At 46.0% G+C, this 21,985-nt stretch overlaps 1 protein-coding gene across 7 annotated transcripts in view; it reads right to left on the bottom strand.

Annotated features, from left to right (window-relative positions):
• The window catches only part of map7d3 (MAP7 domain containing 3), a 123,296-nt gene extending 103,329 nt beyond the window's left edge, over nt 1–19,967 (bottom strand). For all 7 annotated transcript variants that reach the window (XM_072595644.1, XM_072595639.1, XM_072595642.1 and 4 more), the window contains exon 1: nt 19,839–19,967. In XM_072595644.1, the coding sequence (XP_072451745.1) occupies nt 19,839–19,884 (46 nt within the window). In that variant the 5' untranslated portion in view covers nt 19,885–19,967. The remainder of the gene's footprint in view (nt 1–19,838) is intronic.
• Nucleotides 19,968–21,985: the final 2,018 nt, after the last annotated feature.

Raw genomic sequence — 21,985 nt, 5'->3', positions numbered from 1 at the left:
GTTAGGTATAGACAGCTGGGATCGAGTGAATTCCTACAGGTGTATAATGGCAGTTGGAGTATGCTCAAGAGGGAAGTCAGGAGGACATCAGATAGTTTTCACAAATAGGGTTAAGGAGAATTCAAAGAGATTCTAGAAACATATTAAGGATGAAAGAGTAACTAGGAGAGAAAAGGCCATCTATGAGTGGAACGACAGGAGAGGCTGATATACTGAACAAGTATTTCGTGTCAGTATTTACTGTAGAGGAGGATATGGAAGTTAGAGAACTTAAGTAGTGATATTTTGAACAGTGTCCATATTTCAGAGGTAGTGTGCTGGATGTCTTAAATGCCTGAAGGTGGATACATCTCTAGGACATAATCAGGCCTATCTCAGAACTGAGAGAGAAGCTAGGGAAGTGCCTGCTGGGCCTCTTGCTATCAATAGTCATGGGTGAGGTATTGGAAGGTTGGCTAACATGGTGTCATTATTTAAGAAAGGTGGTATGGAAAGGCCAGGGAACTCTGGACTGGCAAGCATGAGGTCAGTGGTGGGTACATTCTTGAAGGGAATTCTGAGGACCAGGATTTATCTGTATTTGGGAAGGCAAAGACTGTTTAGGGATAGTCAACATGGCTTTCTGCATTGGAAATTTTGTCTCATTAATTTGATTGAGTTTTTGAAGTAAAAGAAATGATTGATGAAAACAGAGTGGTGGACGTTGTCTATATGTACTTCAGTTAAGCGTTCGACAATGTTTCACATGATAAGACTGCTAACAAGGTTAAATCACATGGACTCCAGGAAGAGCTAGCCACATGGATACAAAATTGGCTTGAAGGTAGGAGACAGAGGGTGGTGTTGGAAGGTTGCTCTTCGGACTGGAAGCCTGTGAGCAGCGCTGTGCCACAAGGATCGGTGCTGGGTTCACTACTTTTTATCAATTATACAAATGATTCGGATGTGAATATAGGAGGAATGGTTAGTAAGTTTGCAGATGACACATTGATGGTGTAGTGGACAGTGAAGGAGGTTATCTCAGAATACCTTGAGCAGATTGGCAGAAGAACCACAGATGAAATTTAAATTAGATAAATGCGAGATGTTGCATTTTGATAAAGCAAATCATGGCAGGACTTAGACACTTAATGTTAAGGTCCTAAGAAGTGTTACTGAACAAAGAAACCTTTGGGTGCAGGTTCATTGTTCATTAAAGGTTGAATCGCAGGCAGACAGATTGGTGAAGACAGTGTGTTGTATGTTTGCCATTATTGATCAGAGCATTGAATGTAGGAGTTGGGATGTCATGTTGTGGCTGTACAGGACATTGGTTAGGCCACTTTTGGAATACTGCATTCAATTTTGGTCTCCGCTATAGGAAAGACGTTAAACTTGAAACAGTTCAGAAAAGATTTGCAAGAAAATTGCCAGGGTTGGAGGTTTTGAGCTCAAGTGAGAGGCTGAATAGACTGGGGCTGTTTTCTCTGGAGTGTCGGAGGCTGAGGGGTGACCTTATAAGGGTTTATAAAATCATGAGGGGGATGGATGGGGTGAATAGCCACTATTTATTCCTCATCCCTAAATGCATCTTGACGTCCACATGTTGTAGGTAGATCCACAATGCAGTGAGGAAGGAATTCTAGGATTTGGATCCAGCTTGACTAGGGGAGTGGTAAGTTCTGACACACAAGTCTTCAGTACAATTGCTAGAATGTTATCAGGGACCACAGTTTTGGCACTATTCTGGGACTCCAACGGTTTCTTGATATCACATGAAGCCAATCAAATTGGCTAAAGACTGTTATCAGAAATGCTGGGACAACTGGATGATGCCAAGATGGATCATTCACTTCTGGCTAAAGATTGCTGTGAATGCTTCAGCCGCACCTTTTGCACTGATGCGTTGGGCTTTTCCTTCATTAGGGATGGGGATATTTGTGAAGCTTCCGCCTTCAGTGAATTGTTTAATTGTGCACCACCATTCTTGACTGGATGTGGCAGGACTACAGAGCTTAGATCTGATTTGTTGGTTGTGGGATCGCTTAGCTGTATCATTTGCTGGATGTAAGTTTGCTCGCTGAGCTGGAAAGTTTGTTTTCAGACATTTTGTCGCCAATCGGAAAGGACTGCCAGACTACTCAGACCTCTTGGCGTCATGGTAACCCACCAATCCATCAATACACTAAAACAGCAGCTAATGAACTTAAAAGGCCCTAAACAGACAAGCAAAGCTAATGTCATTTACAAAATACTTTGCAAGAACTGTAACAAATGCCACATTGGACAAACAGGCAGAAAACTAGCCACCAGAATACATGAACATCAACTAGCCACAAAAAGACATGACGCTCTCTTGCTAGTATCCTTACATCTACTGCAAAAATTACGGAGGTATGGCATTGAGGGTGCATTAGAGGTTTGGATTAGGAATTGGCTGGCTGGAAGGAGACAGAGGGTAGTAGTTGATGGTAAAGGTTCATCTTGGAGTGCAGTTACTAGCGGTGTTCCACAAGGATCTGTTTTGGGACCATTGCTGTTTGTCATTTTTATAAATGACCTGGAGGAGGGGCTTGAAGGCTGGGTGAGCAAGTTTGCGGATGATACGAAAGTCGGGGGAGTGGTGGACAGCGAAGAAGGATGTGGCAGGTTACAGCGGGATATAGATAAGTTGCAGAGCTGGGCAGAAAGGTGGCAAATGGAGTTCAATGTAGCTAAGTGTGAAGTGATTCACTTTGGTAGGAGTAACAAGAAGATGGATTACTGGGCTAATGGTAGACTACTTGGTAGTGTGGATGAGCAGAGGGATCTTGGTGTCCATGTACACAGATCTCTGAAAGTTGCCACCCAGGTAAATAGTGCGGTGAAGAAGGCATATGGCGTACTGGGCTTTATTGGTAGAGGAATTGAGTTCCAGAGTCCTGAGGTCATGTTGCAGTTGTAGAAGACTCTGGTGCGGCCTTATCTGGAGTATTGTGTGCAGTTTTGGTCACCATACTATAGGAAGGATGTGGAGGCACTGGAACGGGTGCAAAAGGAGTTTACCAGGATGTTGCCTGGCATGGTAGGAAGATCGTATGAGGAGAGGCTGAGGCACTTGGGGCTGTTCTCATTGGAGAAAAGAAGGTTTAGGGGCGATTTGATAGAGGTGTACAAGATGATTAGGGGTTTAGATAGGGTTGACAGTGAGAACCTTTTTCCGCGTATGGAGTCAGCTGTTACTAGGGGACGCAGCTTTAAATTAAGGGGAGGTTGGTATAGGACAGATGTTAGGTGTAGATTCTTTACTCAACGGGTTGAGAGTTCATGGAATGCCCTGCCAGTATCAGTGGTGGACTCTCCCTCTTTATGGTCATTCAAGCGGGCAGTGGATAAGCATATGGAGGTTATTGGGCTAGTGTAGGTTAGGTAGGCTTCAGTCGGCGCAACATCAAGGGCCGAAGGGCCTGTACTGCGCTGTATTTTTCTATGTTCTATGTTCTATATAGATGAGGAAGGACACCATTTTTACTGGGACAATACATCCATCCTAGGACAAGCCAAACAGAGACGTACACGAGAATTCCTGGAAACATGGCATTCCATCCAGAACTCTATCAACAAACACATGGATCCCATTTACCACGTCACCCCATGTAATGATGTCATTAAGCCAAGAAAGCCTAAACATAAATAAAAAGTGGGCCATACCACCAGCGCTTCACCTGAGGCTCACTGATGATGTTACCTAGTATGGTGACGAAATCTCTGAAAACAAATCTTCCAGCTCAGCGAGCAAACTTATATCCAGAACCTCAACCCGAGCTACAAATCTTCTCAAAACTCTCTCACTTGCTGCTTATACCGCTTGGCACACAACTAGTCCCGTTGGGAGCTTCACCAAGGTGACACCTCATCTTCAACTATGCCTGGTGCTGCTTCTAGCGTGCCCTTCTGCACTGTCCACTGAACCAGGGTTGATCCTCTGGCTTGATGGAAATGATAGAGTGAGGGATATGTAGGCCACTTGGTTGCATATCGTGCTGGAGTACAATTCTGTAACTGTTAAGGACCCACAGGGATGCCCAGCCTTGAGTTGCTGCATCTGTTTGCGGTTTGTCCCATTTTGTACAGTGATAGTGTCACACATGATAGAAGGTATTCTCAAAGTGAAGGTGGGATTTTATCACCACAAGGATTGTGCGGTCATCGCTCTTAATATTCCAATATTGACACAGAGATGCACCTACAGCTGACAGATTGGTAAGGATAAAAGGAACATAGAAAAAATACAGCACAGTACAGGCCCTTTGGTCCTCGATGTTGCGCCGATCCAAGCCCACCTAACCTACACTAGCCCACTATCCTCCATATGTCTATCCAATGCCCGTTTAAATGCCCTTAAAGAGGGAGAGTCCACCACTGCTACTGGCAGGGCATTCCATGAACTCACGACTGAGGTCAAGTATATTTTTCCATCATCTTCTTGGTTCCCTCACTACCTGCCACAGGCCCAGTCGAGCAACTATGTCCTTTAGGACCCAACCAGCTCGATCAGTAGTCCTGCTGCCGAGCCACTCTTGATGGTGAATATTGAAATCCCCCACCCAGAAGACAATTTGTGCCCATTCCACCCTCAGTGCTTCCTCCAAATATTGGTAAACATGGAGGAGTACTGACTCATTAGCCAAGGGAGGATGGTACATGGTAACCAGTAAGAGGTTTCCTTGTCCATGTTTCAGCTGAAGCCAAGAGACTTCATGGTGTCCAGAGTTAATGTTGAAGACACCCAGTGCAACTGCCTCCCAACTGTATCCCGTTGTGCTGCCACCTCTGTTGGGTCTGTCCTGCCGGCAGCCCAGGACATACAGGCAATGTCCTATCCCTGGGTAAGGTTTGATTCCGTGAGTGTGACTATGTCAGGCTGCTGCTTGACTAGTCTGAGAGACAGCTCCCAATTTTGGCAGTAGCCCATAGATATTAGCAAGGATGATTTTTCAGCTGTTGTGTTTTTCTGGTCCTTAGTTCAATGCCAGGTGGTCCGTTCAGTTTCATTTCTTTGTAGCAATTGGTACAACAGAATGGTTTGCTAGGCCACTTAAATTGCTTTGGGTCTGGAATTGCATGTAGGCCAGACCAGGTGAGGATGACAGATTTCCTTCGCTAGAGTACATTAGTGAGCCTGACAAGAGATCTCAGCTGATCAGTGGTTAATTATTTATCTGGTAATTCGCACCTCATTTGGTAATACAAATACAAGATGACCTAAACCAATGGGGATCAATGAGCAAAATGCTGTGAATATTACTTTCTCACCATGAAACCTATTGTCAAAACAAATTGGCCACGGTTTGCCCAAGAACAGTACTGCACAACGTCGAGGACTCCAGTGAAAATTAGCCAATATTAGACAATAATTCATGTTTTTACATGCAGCTCAAATTAACTAATAAAGACAGAATGACACCCATTAAGTTGCTTTCTAACATCTTATACCCAGTCTGCATAGACAGCAACAGTTCAAAATAATTTAATCCAGATTCAACAACGCCATCGGAAATACATGATCTCTACCTCAAAAATTAAGTTCTCCCTTTTAACATCACTCTGGATTGCTTGGTATTGGTTCCATGAAAGGAGAATTTGGTGTTGACTTCTTAGAAAGACAATTTGTAACTGACTATGTTGAAGCAAATTACAGATACTAGAATCTATACCGAAAACAACAAGTCTTAGAGGTCACAGTAGGGAAGACTGTAACCATGGAGAGAGAGGTAAAAACAATGACTGCAGATGCTGGAAACCAGATTCTGGATTAGTGGTGCTGGAAGAGCACAGCAGTTCAGGCAGCATCCAAGGAGCTTCGAAATCGACGTTTCGGACAAAAGCCCTTCATGGAGAGCAAGCTAATGTTGAGTCTAGAAGGTTCTTCATCAGAGCTTGCTGTGATGAAGACTCATGTAGACTTGAAACATTAGCTTGTTCTCTCTCCATGGATGCTGTCTGACCCATTGGTTTAAATCATTTTGCATTTCTTGTTTTAAGTACTGACTGCGAATATACTGCTCAGCACCAGTCATCCTACTGCCTAGTTGTAAACTCAGAGCATGTCAGATGACATGGCACGTATGGAACAACAGTGCTTTCAGAGCAGGAAGGAGCCACTCTGACTCCCTCAAGACTGTTCTGTCAATCCACCTGCATCCCAACAGCCTTCCCCAACAGAAATCACCAGTGAACACAACTGCTTTAAAGGAACATATTGCAGATTTCCAATATCCTCAATGTGAAGAAATGTTTCTTTGCTTCACTCCTGAACAGCTCAACTCTAATTTGACATTGCTTCATTCTATATTTCTCCATTGGATCTAGCTTCTCTTCATGACTCTATTAAATCTGATACTAGTCTTAAAACACCTAAAGAAAAATCTCAGCCATCTAAACTCAAGGAAACACAATCAATCTTCATATGCTTTGTAACCATACCAATTCAGTGTCAGAGACTATTAACTCAAAATTGCTCAATATAAATGACTTGGCAATCAAGTTATTTTTTAAACCACTTAATTACCACTTTGCTATCTATGTTGCTTAACACTAATAATAGATAACACATATTTAGTGCAACTACTGGCTTGCCTGAAGCAGACTGTAAATTGGTGCTAGCCAGAGGGAACACTGACGTGTGCGCAAAATTTGGAAGCATGGGACCTGACCTTAATGACGTGCACAGACAGCACAATAAGGATGAAAGCCCTGTGATGTTGAAAGGAGTCGATGATTTAATGTGGTAGAACAGAACCTAAATGGAATAAACTAAATTGAAACAAAATAAACAGCTCAAGACATGGAGCATCTATCCAACGGTTCCCTATTTTCTCACATTTTTTTCATTTCAAAAGGGGCAGAATAATGGCAACACTTGCATACAGACAAGCAAAACTGTTTCATACTAAAAGCCACCATCCCTGATGCAAAACAAAATGACACATCTTTAAACAATTGTCTGTGATGTGTAGTAGAAACTGCAACATTGTTAGACAGATAGCAGGTAAATGTTTAATATAGACATTATTTTCTTGAATTCAATTATGCTAACAGACAGAATATTTTTACTAACATTCAAAGAACTAGCTGCAACTAGCTGCATCAGTTTTCTTTACTCAGCAGGTTGAGAGTTCATGGAATGCCCTGCCAGTATCCGTGGTGGACTCTCCCTCTTTATGGTCATTTAAGCGGGCATTGGATAAGCATATGGAGGTTATTGGGCTAGTGTAGGTTAGGTAGGCTTCGGTCGGCGCAACATCGAGGGCCGAAGGGCCTGTACTGCGCTGTATTTTTCTATGTTCTATGTTCTATATAGATGAGGAAGGACACCATTTTTACTGGGACAACACATCCATTTTTCTATGTTCTATCAGTGGTGCTGAATGTCAGTGATTCATCATACTTACACCTTTGCATGTTAGAAACTAACAAAGTGGGACCAGACAAAATCATTGGCCGATCAGTGGAGAAACAAGCAATTTAAAAGGTGAGTCAGACCCTTCAATCTAACTCGCCCATGCTGACCACACTTGCCAAACTAAACTAGTCCCACTTGCCTGCACTTGGCCCATACCTTCTAAATGTTTCCTTTTCACGTATCCAACCAAATGTCTTTTAAAATGTTGTACCTGCATATACTATTTCCACTAACAATTCATTCCACATATGAACCACCCTGTGTGAAACAGTTGTCCCTCAGGGCCCTTTTCTATCTTTTCTCCTCTCCCCTTAAAAAATGCTCTCTAGTTTTGAACTCTCCCAACCTCGGGAAAAGACCTTTGCTATTCACCTTATCTATGCCCCTCATGATTTTATAAGCCCATCCCTCAACCTCCTACTCGCCACTGGAAATAAAGACCCAGCCAATCAAGCCTCTTACAACTGAAAACCTCCAGTCTCAGCAACATTCTAGTAAATCTTTTCTAAACCGTTTCCAATTCAAGAACATCCTTCTGACAGCAGAGTGACCAAAACTGTACACAGTACTCGAAAAGTGGCATTACCAGTATCCTGTACAACCTCAACATGGTGTCCCAACTCCTATACTCAATGGTCTCAGCAATGAAGGGAATCGTGCTAAACGCCTTAACCATCCTGTCTACCTGTGATGCAACTTTCAAAGAACAATGTACCTGAACCCCTAGGTCTCTGTGTTCAATACATGTCCAGAGCCCTACCATTAACTGCCCTTGTTTTATCAAAATGCAATACCTCACATTTATCCAAATTAAACTCCATCTGCCACTCCTCAGCCCACAGGCCCAATTGATCAAGATCCCTTTATAATCTTAGATAACCTTCTTCACTGTCCATTATACACCAATATTGGTGTCATCAACAAGCTTACTAATCATGCCACTTAAATTCTTATCCAAATCGTTTACATATATGACAAACAAAAGTGGATCCAGTACCGACCCCTGCGAAGCACTGCTGGTCACAGGCCTCTAGTCTGAAAAACAACCCTCCACCACCACCACCCTGTCTCCAACCATCAAACCAATTTTGCATCCAATTGGCAAGCTCTCCCTGAATCCCATGTGATCTAACTTTACTAATTACCATGCAGAACCTTGTCAAAGGCTTAACTACAATCCACGTAGACAACATTTACCACTCTGCCCTCAATCTTTTTGGTTATGTCCTCAAAACACGTACTCAAGTTTGAGAGACAATTTCCTATGCACAAAGCCATGCTGGCTATCCCTGATCAATCCTTGCCCCTCTAAATGCACGTAAATCCTCTCTCTCAGAATCCCCTCCAATAACTGACCCGCTGCTGATGTCAAACTCACAGGGCTATATTTCCCAGGTTACTCCTTACAGTCTTTTCTTAAATAAAAGCACATTAGCCATCCTCCAATTCTGTGGCACCTCACCCATGACTGTAGATGATACAAACATTTCTGCAAGAAGCCCTGTAATTTCTTCCCTAACTTCCCACACATCAGGTCCCAGAGATTTGTCCACCTGTGTGTTGTGGACTGTTTTGAAGACATCAATATTTTCCAGGGTTCCCCAGCCGCCATTTCTTTATCTAGTGTAAAGACTAACATGAAATATTCATTTGGTATTTCTCACATCTTCTGTGGTTCCACACATGAACAACCTCATTGATCTATTTGCTTCCCAGTTGCTCTTTTGCTCTTAATGTACTTGTAGAATCTCTTCGGATTATCCTTAACTGCCAAGGGTATCTCATATCTCCGTTTTGAACTCCCGATTTCCCTCTCAAGAACGCCCCCATACCCCTTATGCTCTTCAAGAGATTCACCTGATCTCAGTTGTCTACAATCAATGTATGATTCCTCCTTATGCCTGACCATACCCTCAATATCTTTGTTCATCCATTGTTCCCTACTCTTACCAGCCTTACCCTTCACTCTAACAGGAACACAATGCTTCTGAACTCTCATTATCTCAGTTGAAAGCCTCCCAGGTGCCACTTATCCCTTTACCTGCAAACTGTTTACTCTGATCAATTCTTGAAAGTTCCTGTCTCATTCTCCAATTAAGAACTTTACATTTTATACAAGGCCTATCCTTTACTGCAACTATTTTAAAACTAATAGAATGATATCACTGGTCCCAAACACCCCAAACACCAGCTCAGCTCATCTCAAATCTAAAGTAAACCAAAGTGAACAGGGAGTGAATGAAACAGCCTTTACAGACATTTGAACAGAATATATACCCCACCCTAATAACTCATGCCTATTTAGATTAATTTAGATTCCCTACAGTGTGGAAACAGGCCTTTCGGCCCAACCAGTCCACACCGACCCACCCAGACCCATTCCCCTCTGACTAATGCACCTAACACTGTGGGCAATTTAGCATGCAAATATGAATGAATGAATGAATTTGCTTTATTGTCACATGCACTCAATGCCTACATTAAAAAGATTATACCTTACCACTTACGGCATCATCATGGGTACAAAGTTATCTAGGTACAGTTATGACTTTCCCAGAAAGTCCTTAAAAATCCATAATACCTGTGATTTACAACTGCAACAACTCAGTCACGAACTGTGTGAGAATCATGATTTTTGATCAAATACCAGCAGCTTGGTTAGGCCACTGTTGGAATATCGCTTGCAATTCTGGTCTCCTTTCCTATTGGAAGGATATTGTGAAACTTGGTTCGGAAAGACTCACAAAGATGTTGCCAGGGTTGGAGGATTTGAGCTTTAGGGAGAGGTTGAATAGGCTGGGGCTGTTCTCCCTGGAGTGCGGGAGGCTGAGGGATGACCTTATAGAGGTTTATAACATCATGAGGGGCATAGATAGAATAAATAGGCAAGGTCTTTTCCCTGGCATGGGGGAGTCCAGAGCTAGAGGGCATAAGTGTAGGGTGAGGGGGAAAGATATAAAAAAGACCTAAGGGGCAAAGTTTTCACACAGAGTGTGGTACGTGTATGGAATGAGCTGCCAGAGGAATTGGTGGAGGCTGCAACATTCACAAGTCATTTGGATGGGTATATGAATAGGAAGGCTTTGGAGGGATATGGGTTGGGTGCTGGCAGGTGGGACTAGATTGGGTTGGGGCATCTGGTGATGATGGATGAGTTGGACCGAAAGGTCTGTTTCCGTGCTGTATATCGCTGTGACTCTAAGTGCACTTTGACTTATCTAAATTTTGAAACATTGCCTTTACTGATAAAAGGCAATGAGATATGCAGATGAAGAAATAACATGAATAACGTTCTTAAAATGATTATTCTAGAAACACATTTTACTACTGGAGTGTAAAATATACATTTTCAGAGAATTATTTGATTGGGTGGTGAGGAAAATGGTTCAGAACATGGGCAAAACATTCCAAACTGCAAGAGTAAAAGGAGCTGAGGGAACAAAACAAATTGTAAAAGGGAAGGAGCTATCTGCTTGCCCTCAGCAAAACGTGTGGATATTATGTTGAGGTTGTACAAGACATTGGTGAGGCTTGTTCTGGAATACTGTATCTAGTTCTGGTCACCCAGTTATAGGAGGGATATTATCAAGCTGGAGAGGGGTTCAGAAAAGATTTACCAGGGTGTCGCCAGGGATGGAATGTTTGAGTTATACAGAAAGACTGCGACTTCTTCCTCTGGAGTGTAAGAGGTTGGGAGTGACCTGATTGAAGTTTATAGTGAGAGATACAGATAGAGAGAAGACAACTACCATAAACTCTAAGATAGGGAATTTCAAGACTCTGGTGGCACATTTTCAAAGGGGGACAAAAGTGAGGACTGCAGATGCTGGAAACCAGAGTTTAGATTAGAGCGGTGCTGGAAAAGCACAGTAGGTCAGGCAGCATCCGAGGAGCAGGAAAATTGACATTTCGGGCAAAAGCCCTTCATCAGGAACAGAGGCACATTTTTAAGGTGAGAGGAGAGAGATTTAAAAAAAGACAGGTGGAAAGTTTTTGCACAGATGGTTCACGTGTTGAATGAACTTCCTGAGGAAGTGGTCGATGCGTTTACAACTACAACACTTAAAAAACATTTGGATGGATACATGAATAGGAAAGGTTTGGAGGGGTATGGGCCAGGTGCAGGCAGGAGGACTATCTAGTTTGGGATTATGTTCGGCATGGACTGGTTGGACCAATGGGAGCGTTTCCGTGCTGTATGACTCTGACTCTAGCTGGAATCTTTTGGTAGTAGCCAGCACTGAAGCTGTGCTAAGCCGAGCAATATGGTAGCCCTTTAAGCAGGAGGACAAATCAGCATGAAGTAAGGGTAAACCGTTAGACCAAGATTGCTCTAAAGGGCTCCAATTCTGAAAGGACAGATAGAACATCACGAGGAAATGAGCACGATGCAAGTCTTACAGTAAACTTGCAGCTGGAGTCAGTAGTTAGGTAGGCAAATGCAATGTTGGCATTTATTTTGAGAGAACTTGAATATGGGGACGTGCTTCTGAGGCTCTGGACAGACTATATTTGGAGTACTATATGCAGTTTTGGACCCCATATCTCAGGAAGGATGAAACAGCCTTGGACGTGTTGAGGAGGTCTACGAGAATGGTCCCAGGAATGAAAAGCTTAACATGAGGAATGTTTGAGGACTCTGGGACTATACTCAATGCAGTTTAGAAGGTTGGAGATGGGGAGAGGGGCTAATTGAAACTAATAGAATACTGAATGGCCTGGACAGAGTGGATTTTGGAAAGGTATCCCCATTGGTAGGAAAGACCTGAGGGCACAACCTTAGAAGAAAGGGAAGACCATTTAGAATGGAGATAAGGAAAAACTTCTTCAGCCAGAGTCTATGGAATTCACTGCCACAGAAGGCTGTGGAGGCCAGGTCATTCAGAATATTTAAGACAGAGATAGATAGGTTCTTGATGCAGCTGTCCAAAACGCTGGTGCGGCCACACTTTGTATTGTGTACAGTTCTGGTCACTGCATTATAGGAAGGATGTGGAAGCTCTGGAAAGGGTTCAAGGAAATTTACTAGGATGTTGCCTAGTATGGAGGGAAGGTCTTACGAGGAAAGACTGAGGGACTAGAGGCTGTTTTCATTGGAGAGAAGGTGGTTGAGAGGTGACTTAATTGAGACAGAGGATTAATAGGGTGGACAGTGAGAGCCTTTTCCTCAGATGGTGATGGCTAGCACGAGGGGGCATAACTTTAAATTGAGGGGTGATAGATATGGGACATATGTCCGAGGTAGTTTCTTTACTCAAAGTAGTAGGAATGTGCCCTGCCTGCAACACTAGTAGACTCACAAACTTTAAGGGTATTTAAACAGTCATTGGATAGGCATATGGACGATAATGGAATAGTGTAGGTTAGATGGGCTTCAGTTTGGTTCCACAGGTCGGCGCAACATCGAGGGCCGAAGGGTCTGTACGGCACTGTAATGTTCTATGTTGATTGTCAAGGGTATCAAGGGTTACAGGGAGAGTGGGGTTGAGAAACTTATCAGCCATGATTGAATGGTGGAGCAGACTCGATTAGCTGAGTGGCCTAACTTATGCTTCTATGTCACGGAGGTAGCAACACTACAACTGTGCCACAACTGTCCTCTCAGATTTGGTGTTACGAAATTGGAAAATTATCAGAAGCAGCAGCAATGAATAGTGCGGCAGCACAAGATTTTTCATGACATTATTACACCATCTACATTCCAATCTGTCTGTTCATTTTCTTATTCACAAGCAAACTTTGGAAAAGCACTAAGTGAGACTCTTTCTATAGACTTAATTTCTGTCCATAGGACTATACAGCAGCATCATGTGCATTTTTAATTCCTCATAGATTCGTCAATCCAGTCCTTCATTTCATTTCTGAACTTTCTACCTACAATTGATGTTGTTTCTTTTCCATCTCACTACCTCAACCTTGATAATTCCAATCCAAATTCTTGTCATTGCATGTTGAGATAATTAGAGATGCTGAAAGCTTGTGGCAAGCATTGATTCCTCCTCCCTTACATTTCTGAAATGCCCTTTGGCCCACAGCTTCTCCACCTCAGACACCAGCTTTAGCTACAAATGTTCATTTCTTTACCAGCATTGAAAATTCAACATTAGTTCTAAGTTGATGAGTCCCTTCACACAGTGAACCAGAAACCTTATGGTTTTAGAATCACAGAGCACCACTGGGAAAGCTGCAACTCCTTATTAGGATTCTAATGAAAGATCATTTATCTGAAACATTAATTCTGTTTCTCTCTCCACAGCTGCTGTCTAACCTGCTGAGTATTTCCAGCAATTCATAGTTTTTTTTCCCTAAATCAACATACAAATTTTGGATAGTTTTGAGGCACTTAGAAATAATGCTTTTTAAACTAATGCTAAACTTGTATTTGTGAATCAGACAAAGACCTGAATTGAGTCTGATGTAAAGGAAGACTCGCAGACCTGTTCTCCATTGTATCATGGCAATATACACCCTGGAAGTCAAACTACATTTATATAGTTAATGCAAACTAGCAGCTCAGCACTGACAGTAAACTGAAAGTGAGGAGGCTATCACTTGGCTTTGATGATTTGCATTTACTGAACAAGAACATAAAACAATGAGAACAAACTTGCAATGTAGGATGACCGTAGACAAAGCCCAATATTGGGATGAAAATGCAATGCGAAGTTGTTCGAGCGGTCAGGGATGAATTTTTATGATACAACCGAGCAAGATTTGATCAGGATTGAGTCTGTACTATACACCACTTGATGCGAATACTCAGTTCACTGTTTGTCGATGCAGGAGACAATACTATTGTCTAGGAGGAACATTTCTCTGGAGGACTGGTTTAGCACGGCCATATTAAAAAGAGAGCACAGCTTACAGGCATATGACAAAATGCCCAAAGCCCCTAGCTTACATTCTTTACCAGGTACATTCTGTTGTCATGATCTTTTTCTCAATCAAACAATTGATTATTATTACATGGTTTGTGCCATTATCTGCTTATTGTGGACTTTGGATAGGTACACAGTAACACAATGGAAAATGAAAAGCATTATAACTGAGTTGAAGTAAATAACCGTAAAAAACAAAATCCAGGTAAGAACTGCAACATGACTAAAGGAAAACATAGAAAGAGTGGGCCATTCAGCACATCAAGCCCGTTCTATCACTCATTGTGGTCATGGCTGATCCTGTAAATACCATACCCCTGCTCTCTTTCCATATTTCATGGCAACTTTAACTTCTAGAAGTCTACTTATTTCTTAAACATATTCAGCGACTTGTCTCCACAGCCTTCTGTGGTGGAGAATTTGCCTCTTAGAGCCAGGGTCCTGGATATGATTCCATCTTTTTAGGCCCTTCGGCCCAACAAGTCCACACCGACCCTCCGAAGAGAAACTCACCCCCCCATATTTACCCCTGACTAATGCACCTAACACTACGGACAATTTAGCCAATTCACCTGACCTGCACATTTTTGGACTGTGGGAAGAAACCGGAGCAGCCGGAGGAAACCCATGCAGACACGGGGAGAATGTGCAAACTCCACACAGTCAGTTGCCTGGGGTGGGAACTGAACCCGGGTCTCTGGCGCTGTGAGGCAGCAGTGCTAACCACAGGGCCACCGTGCCGCCTGCTATCTTCGGGCGACTTTGTGGAGTTTGCACATTCTCCCTGCGTTTGCGTAGGTTTCGTCCCGGTGCTCTGATTTCCTTCCACAGTCCAAATTTGTGCAGGTTACGTGGATTGATCATGCTAAATTGCCCTCGGACGTACAGGCTAGGTGGGTTAGCAATGGGAAATGCAGGATTACAGGGATTGATGAGGGTCAATGCAGTCTCAATGGGCCAAATGGTCTCTTCTGCACTGTAGGGTTGAGTCAGAGAAATACACAGCATGAAAACTGACACTTTGGTCCAACTTGTCCATGCTGACCAGATATCCTAAATTAATTTAGCCCCATTAAGTGTTTAAGTCCTGCCCTGATTTGCCTTTCCAAAATTCAGCACCTCTCTACACAGCCCATTGGCCCATCTGATCAAGATCCTGTTGTACTGAGGTACCCCAAGGACCCAGCACTGATCCTTGTGGCACACCACTTGTCACAGGTGTCCAGTGTGAAAAACAACCTTCCACCACCACCCTCTGTCTTCTAACTTTGAGCCAATTCTGAATGGCTAGTTCTCCCTGTATTCTATGTGATTTAACCTTGCTAGCCAGTCTCCCATGGGGAACCTTGTCAAATGCCTTACTGAATTCCATATAGATCTTCCCTCATCCATTGAGGTTTTTGAAGAAATAACGAAGACAATCAAGACAGTGAGACATGATTTCCCATGCACAAAGCCATGTTGATTATTCCTAATCAGATTTGCCTTTCCAAATACGTGTAAATCCTGTTCCCCAGGACCCCCTGCACCACTGATGTCAGGCTCACCGGTCTATAGTTCCCTGGCTTTTTCTTAACACCTTTCTTAAACAGTGGCACCACATTAGTCAACCTTCAGTCTTCCGGCACCTCACCTGTGACTATCGATAATCCAACTATCTCAGCAAAGGGCCCAGCAATCACTTCCCTAGCTTCCACAGATCCAGGGGATTTATCCACTTTTATGCATTTTAAGACATCCAGCACCTCCTCATTTGTAATATGAACATTTTTGAAGATGTCACCATCTATTTACTCACATTCTATACCTTCCATGTCCTCTCCACAGGTTGGACAAACTTGGATTGTTTTCATTACAGCAGAGGCTAAGAAGTATAAAATTATGGAGGCATGGATTGCGTAGATAGTCTGTGTCTTTTCCAGGATTGAAATGTCAAATACTAGCAGGTATAGGTTTAAGATGAGGGGGAATGTTGAAAGGAGATATGCATGGCAAATTTTTATTTTACATAGAGGGACGTTGGTGTCTGGAACACAATGTTTAGACAAATGATCGAAGCATGTGTTAGCCATGTTTAACAGGTATTTAGACAGACATGAAGAGGCAGCAAATGGAGGGGTATGGCAGATGGGATTTGTTTCGAATGGCAGCATGGTCAGCATAAACATGCTGGGCCGTTCTAATGCTGTACTGTTCTATGTTTAGGGGATGTGGATAGTGCTAGTTGACCAGCATTTATTGCCTGTCCCTAAGTGTCCTTGAGGTGGTGGTGGTCACCACAGATAGTGGTCTAAAGGGTATATTCCTATGCTGCAGTATTTTAAATGTTTGTTGAATTATTAATTTTTCTTGTAGTATTGATCTCTTAAGTTTCAGCCAATGCAATCAGTGCTTTTTCCTTTCATTTTTTCTCAACAGGAAACACGCAAGATCCTAAATCCCCAATGAACATAACGCTGACATATTCACAGCTGTTTTTCACGTCTTATACAGAAGATTGGTTAATACAGGCAGGAAGGGACAAGTGTAATTGTAAAACAAGCTGTGGCACTGAGATATATATTTCAATCACTTGTAAAATCTGATCGATAGAACCAGAATCGGTACCTCAAACTCTGCAAAGCTTTCCATACATCAGACTATGATGTGAACTCACACAACTGGCAAAATGTATAGAGGAAACCCCCTTGGGTAAGACAGCTGTTGAATCTCTCAGACAATACTTCGCTGACACGTATGTTGAACTAACAGTTCAAAAGATCTTACACAGAATACCAAACATTCAGAAACTAAGAGACACCAAGTTGATTAAAATTAGAATAATCCAATCACTGCAGTTTGCAAGGAAGAATGCAACATTTGAATAAAGTAGAACAGTATGCTTGCGTGCCCATAACACTCAGGCAGTTTCTGGCAAGGCCAAACACAGCTTTAGAAAGATGAAGTCTGGTTAATGTCCCAAGATTCAGCACAAGATCTCCAACCACATCATAAACCTGTTCTCCTCCTCAACATCATCCCCCAACAGAATTTCTAGCACAGACTTGACATTCTGATTAACATTTTTACTTCCTGCACTTTTCTTTTAAAAACAAAACTTCATTCATTGCTAGTTCAAGAGTATTTGTGGTGAATGCTAATCATTCACAGCTATCTGCAGGGTTTCGTCATTAAGTGATACAGCACAGGAGGGGACCATTTCCCTGATATACTGGTGCCAGATCTTTGAATGATCTATCCAATTAATCGTAGTCATTTACTCCTTCCATGCAAATATGCCACTTTCAAAACACTGACCTTTGGAAATTTATTAAGAATCTTCCCAGCTAGCACACTCCAGTTAAGCTGAACGTTAAAAAAAAATCCGAATTCTCCTCGGGTTATTTTTGACAATGGCCCTCATTTCCTCCCAACAGTAACTGTTGCTCTATCACCTAAAGTTCCTCATGGTGCTAAAATGTTGCTATGAAATTTTAAACTCTCTCCCCCTGTACCACACAGAACTTGCAAAAGGGTCATTCACATATGCACAGAGCATGGGGATGGGGAGAAAAACCCCGGGTAACACTCATCTCCTAGAAAAGGGAGCACACTCAATTGTCACCCAGAGGGACGGGGTGAGGGAGGGAGGGAGGGGGAGGGGAGGGGAGTGGGGGAGGGGGAGGGGAGGGGAGTGGGGGAGGGGAGTGGGGGAGGGGGAGGGGGAGGGGGAGGGGGAGGGGGAGGGGAGTGGGGGAGGGGAGTGGGGGAGGGGAGTGGGGGAGGGGAGTGGGGGAGGGGAGTGGGGGAGGGGGAGGGGAGTGGGGGAGGGGGAGGGGGAGGGGAGTGGGGGAGGGGGAGGGGGAGGGGGAGGGGGAGGGGGAGGGGGAGGGGAGTGGGGGAGGGTGACGGGGGGGAACAGGGAGGGCAGCAGGGGAAGGGAAGGGAAGGGGGGAAGAGGGAGGGGGGGGGAAGAGGGAGGGGGGGGGAAGAGGGAGGGGGGGGGGGAAGAGGGAGGGGGGGGGGGAAGAGGGAGGGGGGGGGGAAGAGGGAGGGGGGGGGGGAAGAGGGAGGGGGGGGGGGAAGAGGGAGGGGGGGGGGGAAGAGGGAGGGGGGGGGGGAAGAGGGAGGGGGGGGGGAAGAGGGAGGGGGGGGGGGAAGAGGGAGGGGGGGGGGGAAGAGGGAGGGGGGGGGGGAAGAGGGAGGGGGGGGGGGAAGAGGGAGGGGGGGGGGGAAGAGGGAGGGGGGGGGGGAAGAGGGAGGGGGGGGGGGAAGAGGGAGGGGGGGGGGGAAGAGGGAGGGGGGGGGGGAAGAGGGAGGGGGGGGGGAAGAGGGAGGGGGGGGGGGAAGAGGGAGGGGGGGGGAAGAGGGAGGGGGGGGGAAGAGGGAGGGGGGGGGGAAGAGGGAGGGGGGGGGGAAGAGGGAGGGGGGGGGGAAGAGGGAGGGGGGGGGGAAGAGGGAGGGGGGGGGAAGAGGGAGGGGGGGGGAAGAGGGAGGGGGGGGGAAGAGGGAGGGGGGGGGAAGAGGGAGGGGGGGGGAAGAGGGAGGGGGGGGGAAGAGGGAGGGGGGGGGAAGAGGGAGGGGGGGGGGAAGAGGGAGGGGGGGGGAAGAGGGAGGGGGGGGGGAAGAGGGAGGGGGGGGGGAAGAGGGAGGGGGGGGGGAAGAGGGAGGGGGGGGGGAAGAGGGAGGGGGGGGGAAGAGGGAGGGGGGGGGAAGAGGGAGGGGGGGGGGAAGAGGGAGGGGGGGGGGAAGAGGGAGGGGGGGGGGGGAAGAGGGAGGGGGGGGGGAAGAGGGAGGGGGGGGGAAGAGGGAGGGGGGGGGAAGAGGGAGGGGGGGGGAAGAGGGAGGGGGGGGGGAAGAGGGAGGGGGGGGGGAAGAGGGAGGGGGGGGGGAAGAGGGAGGGGGGGGGGAAGAGGGAGGGGGGGGGGAAGAGGGAGGGGGGGGGAAGAGGGAGGGGGGGGGAAAGAGGGAGGGGGGGGGGAAGAGGGAGGGGGGGGGAAGAGGGAGGGGGGGGGAAGAGGGAGGGGGGGGGAAGAGGGAGGGGGGGGGAAGAGGGAGGGGGGGGGAAGAGGGAGGGGGGGGGAAGAGGGAGGGGGGGGGAAGAGGGAGGGGGGGGAAGGAAGAGGGAGGGGGGGGGAAGAGGGAGGGGGGGGGAAGAGGGAGGGGGGGGGAAGAGGGAGGGGGGGGGGAAGAGGGAGGGGGGGGAAGAGGGAGGGGGGGGGAAGAGGGAGGGGGGGGAAGAGGGGGAGGGGGGGGAAGAGGGGGAGGGGGGGGAAGAGGGGGAGGGGGGGAAGAGGGGGAGGGGGGGGAAGAGGGGGAGGGGGGGGAAGAGGGGGAGGGGGGAATGGGGGAGGTGGAGGGGGAGGGGGTTCCTCTGTCAATCAGCTCAGACTCAGGCCCCATCATCACAGCAGCCGACACCCCCCCCCCCACGGGCCGGCCCCGGGTTCACACAAAGACTCACAAGGGGCTGCGCAGCCCCATGACACCCTCCGACCCCCACCCAAGGGACAGGGGGCTCCGCCAAGAGGCGCACCCCCCGGGGGTAAGGCCCTTACCGCGCTGGGCCCGAAGACCCTTCAGAGACATCCCGCCATCCGCCATCTTGCCGGCTACAGGAGGAACGCATGCGCAATAACACCGAGAGGGAGGGGGAGGGGCAAAGGGAGAGAGTGAGGGAGGGAGACGGAGAAATAAATGGAGAGAGTGAGAGAGAGAGAAATAAAAGGAGAGAGTGAGGACGGAGAGGGAAAAATAAATGGAGAGAGTGAATGAAGGAGGGGGAGAAATAAATGGGGAGAGTCAGAGAGGTAGAGGGAGAAACAAATGGAGAGAGTGAGGGAGGGAGAGAGAAAAATAAATAGAGAGAGTGAGAGAGGGAGAGGGAGAAGTAAATGGAGAGAGTGAGGGAGAGGGAATGAGAATTAAATGAAGAGAGTGAGAGAGGAAGAAATAAATGGAGTGTGAGAGAAGGAGAAATAAATGGAGTGAGTGAGAGAGGGAGAGGGAGAAATAAATGGAGTGAGTGAGAGAGGGAGAGGGAGAAATAAATGGAGTGAGTGAGAGAGGGAGAGGGAGAAATAAATGGAGAGAGTGAGGGAGGGAGCGGGTGAAATAAATGGAGGGACAGAGAGGGAGAAATAAATGGAGAGTGTGAGAGGGAGAGGGAGAAATAAATGGAGAGAGTAAGGCAGGGAGAAATAAATGGTGTGAGGGAGAGGGAGAAATAAATGGAGAGAGTGAGAGAGGGAGAGGGAGAAATAAATGACGAGAGGGAGAGGGAGAAATAAATGGAGGGAGTGAGTAAGGGAGCGGGGGAAATAAATGGAGAGAGTGAGAGAGGTAGAGGGACAAAAAAAGGAGAGAGTGAGACAGGGAGAGGGAGAAATAAATGGAGAGAGTGAGAGAGGGAGATGGAGAAATAAATGGAGAGAGTGAGGGAGAGGGAGGGAGAATTAAATGAAGAGAGTGAGAGAGGGAGAAATAAATGGTGTGAGTGAGAGAGGGAGTGGGAGAAATTAATGGAGAGAGTGAGAGAGGGAGAAATAAATGGTGTGAGTGAGAGAGGGAGAGGGAGAAATAAATGGAGAGTGTGAGGGAGGGAGAGAGAAAAATAAATTGAGAGAGGGAGAAGGAGAAATAAATGAAGAGAGTGAGAGAGGGAGAAGGAGAAATAAATGAAGAGAGTGAGAGAGGTAGAGGGAGAAATAAATGGAGAGAGTGAGTAAGAGAGAGGGAGAAATAAATGGAGAGAGTGAATGAGGGAGGGGGAGAAATAAATGGAGAGAGTGAGACAGGAAGAGGGAGAAACAAATGGAGAGAGTGAGGGAGGGAGAAATAAATGGAGAGCGTGAGTGAGGGAGAGGGAGAAATAAATGGAGAGAGTGAATGAGGGAGATGGAGAAATAAATGGAGAGAGTGAGGGAGAGGGAAGGAGAATAAATGAAGAGAGTGAGAGAGGAAGAAATAAATGGAGAGTGTGAGAGAAGGAGAAATAAATGGAGTGAGAGAGAGGGAGAGGGAGAAAGAAATGCAGAGAGTGTGGGAGGGAGGGAAAAATGGAGAGAGTGAGGGAGGGAGAGGGACAAATAAATGGAGAGAGTGATTGAGGGAGGGGCTGAAATAAATGGAGAGAGTGAGAGAGGGAGAGGGAGAAATAAATGGAGAGAGTGAGAAATAAATGGAGAGAGTGAGGGAGGGAGAGGGGGAAATAAATGGAGAGAGTGAGGGAGGGAGAAGGAGAAATAAATGGAGAGATTAAGGGAGGGAGACGGAGAAATAAATGGAGAGAGTGAGAGAGAGAGAAATAAAAGGAGAGAGTGAGGACGGAGAGGGAAAAATAAATGGAGAGAGTGAGAGAGCGAGAAATCAAAGGAGAGAGTGAGGACGGAGAGGAAAAATAAATGGAGAGAGTGAGAGAGGGAGAGGGAGAAATATATGGAGAGAGTTAGGGCGAGAGAGAGAGAAATAAATGGAGAGAGTGAGAGAGGGAGAAATAAATGGTGTGAGTGAGAGAGGGAGACGGAGAAATAAATGGAGAGAGTGAATGAGGGAGGGGGAGAAATAAATGGGGAGAGTGAGAGAGGTAGAGGGAGAAACAAATGGAGAGAGTGAGGGAGGGAGAGGGAGAAATAAATGGAGAGAGTGAGTGAGGGAGAGGGAGAAATAAATGGATAGAGTGAATGAGGGAGAGGGAGAAATAAAT

Source organism: Chiloscyllium punctatum, chromosome 25 (genome assembly GCF_047496795.1).
Source record: "Chiloscyllium punctatum isolate Juve2018m chromosome 25, sChiPun1.3, whole genome shotgun sequence".
Classification (NCBI taxonomy): domain Eukaryota; kingdom Metazoa; phylum Chordata; class Chondrichthyes; order Orectolobiformes; family Hemiscylliidae; genus Chiloscyllium; species Chiloscyllium punctatum.
The sequence above is the reverse complement of the archived record's forward strand: the minus strand, read 5'-3'. Positions and strand labels throughout refer to the sequence as shown.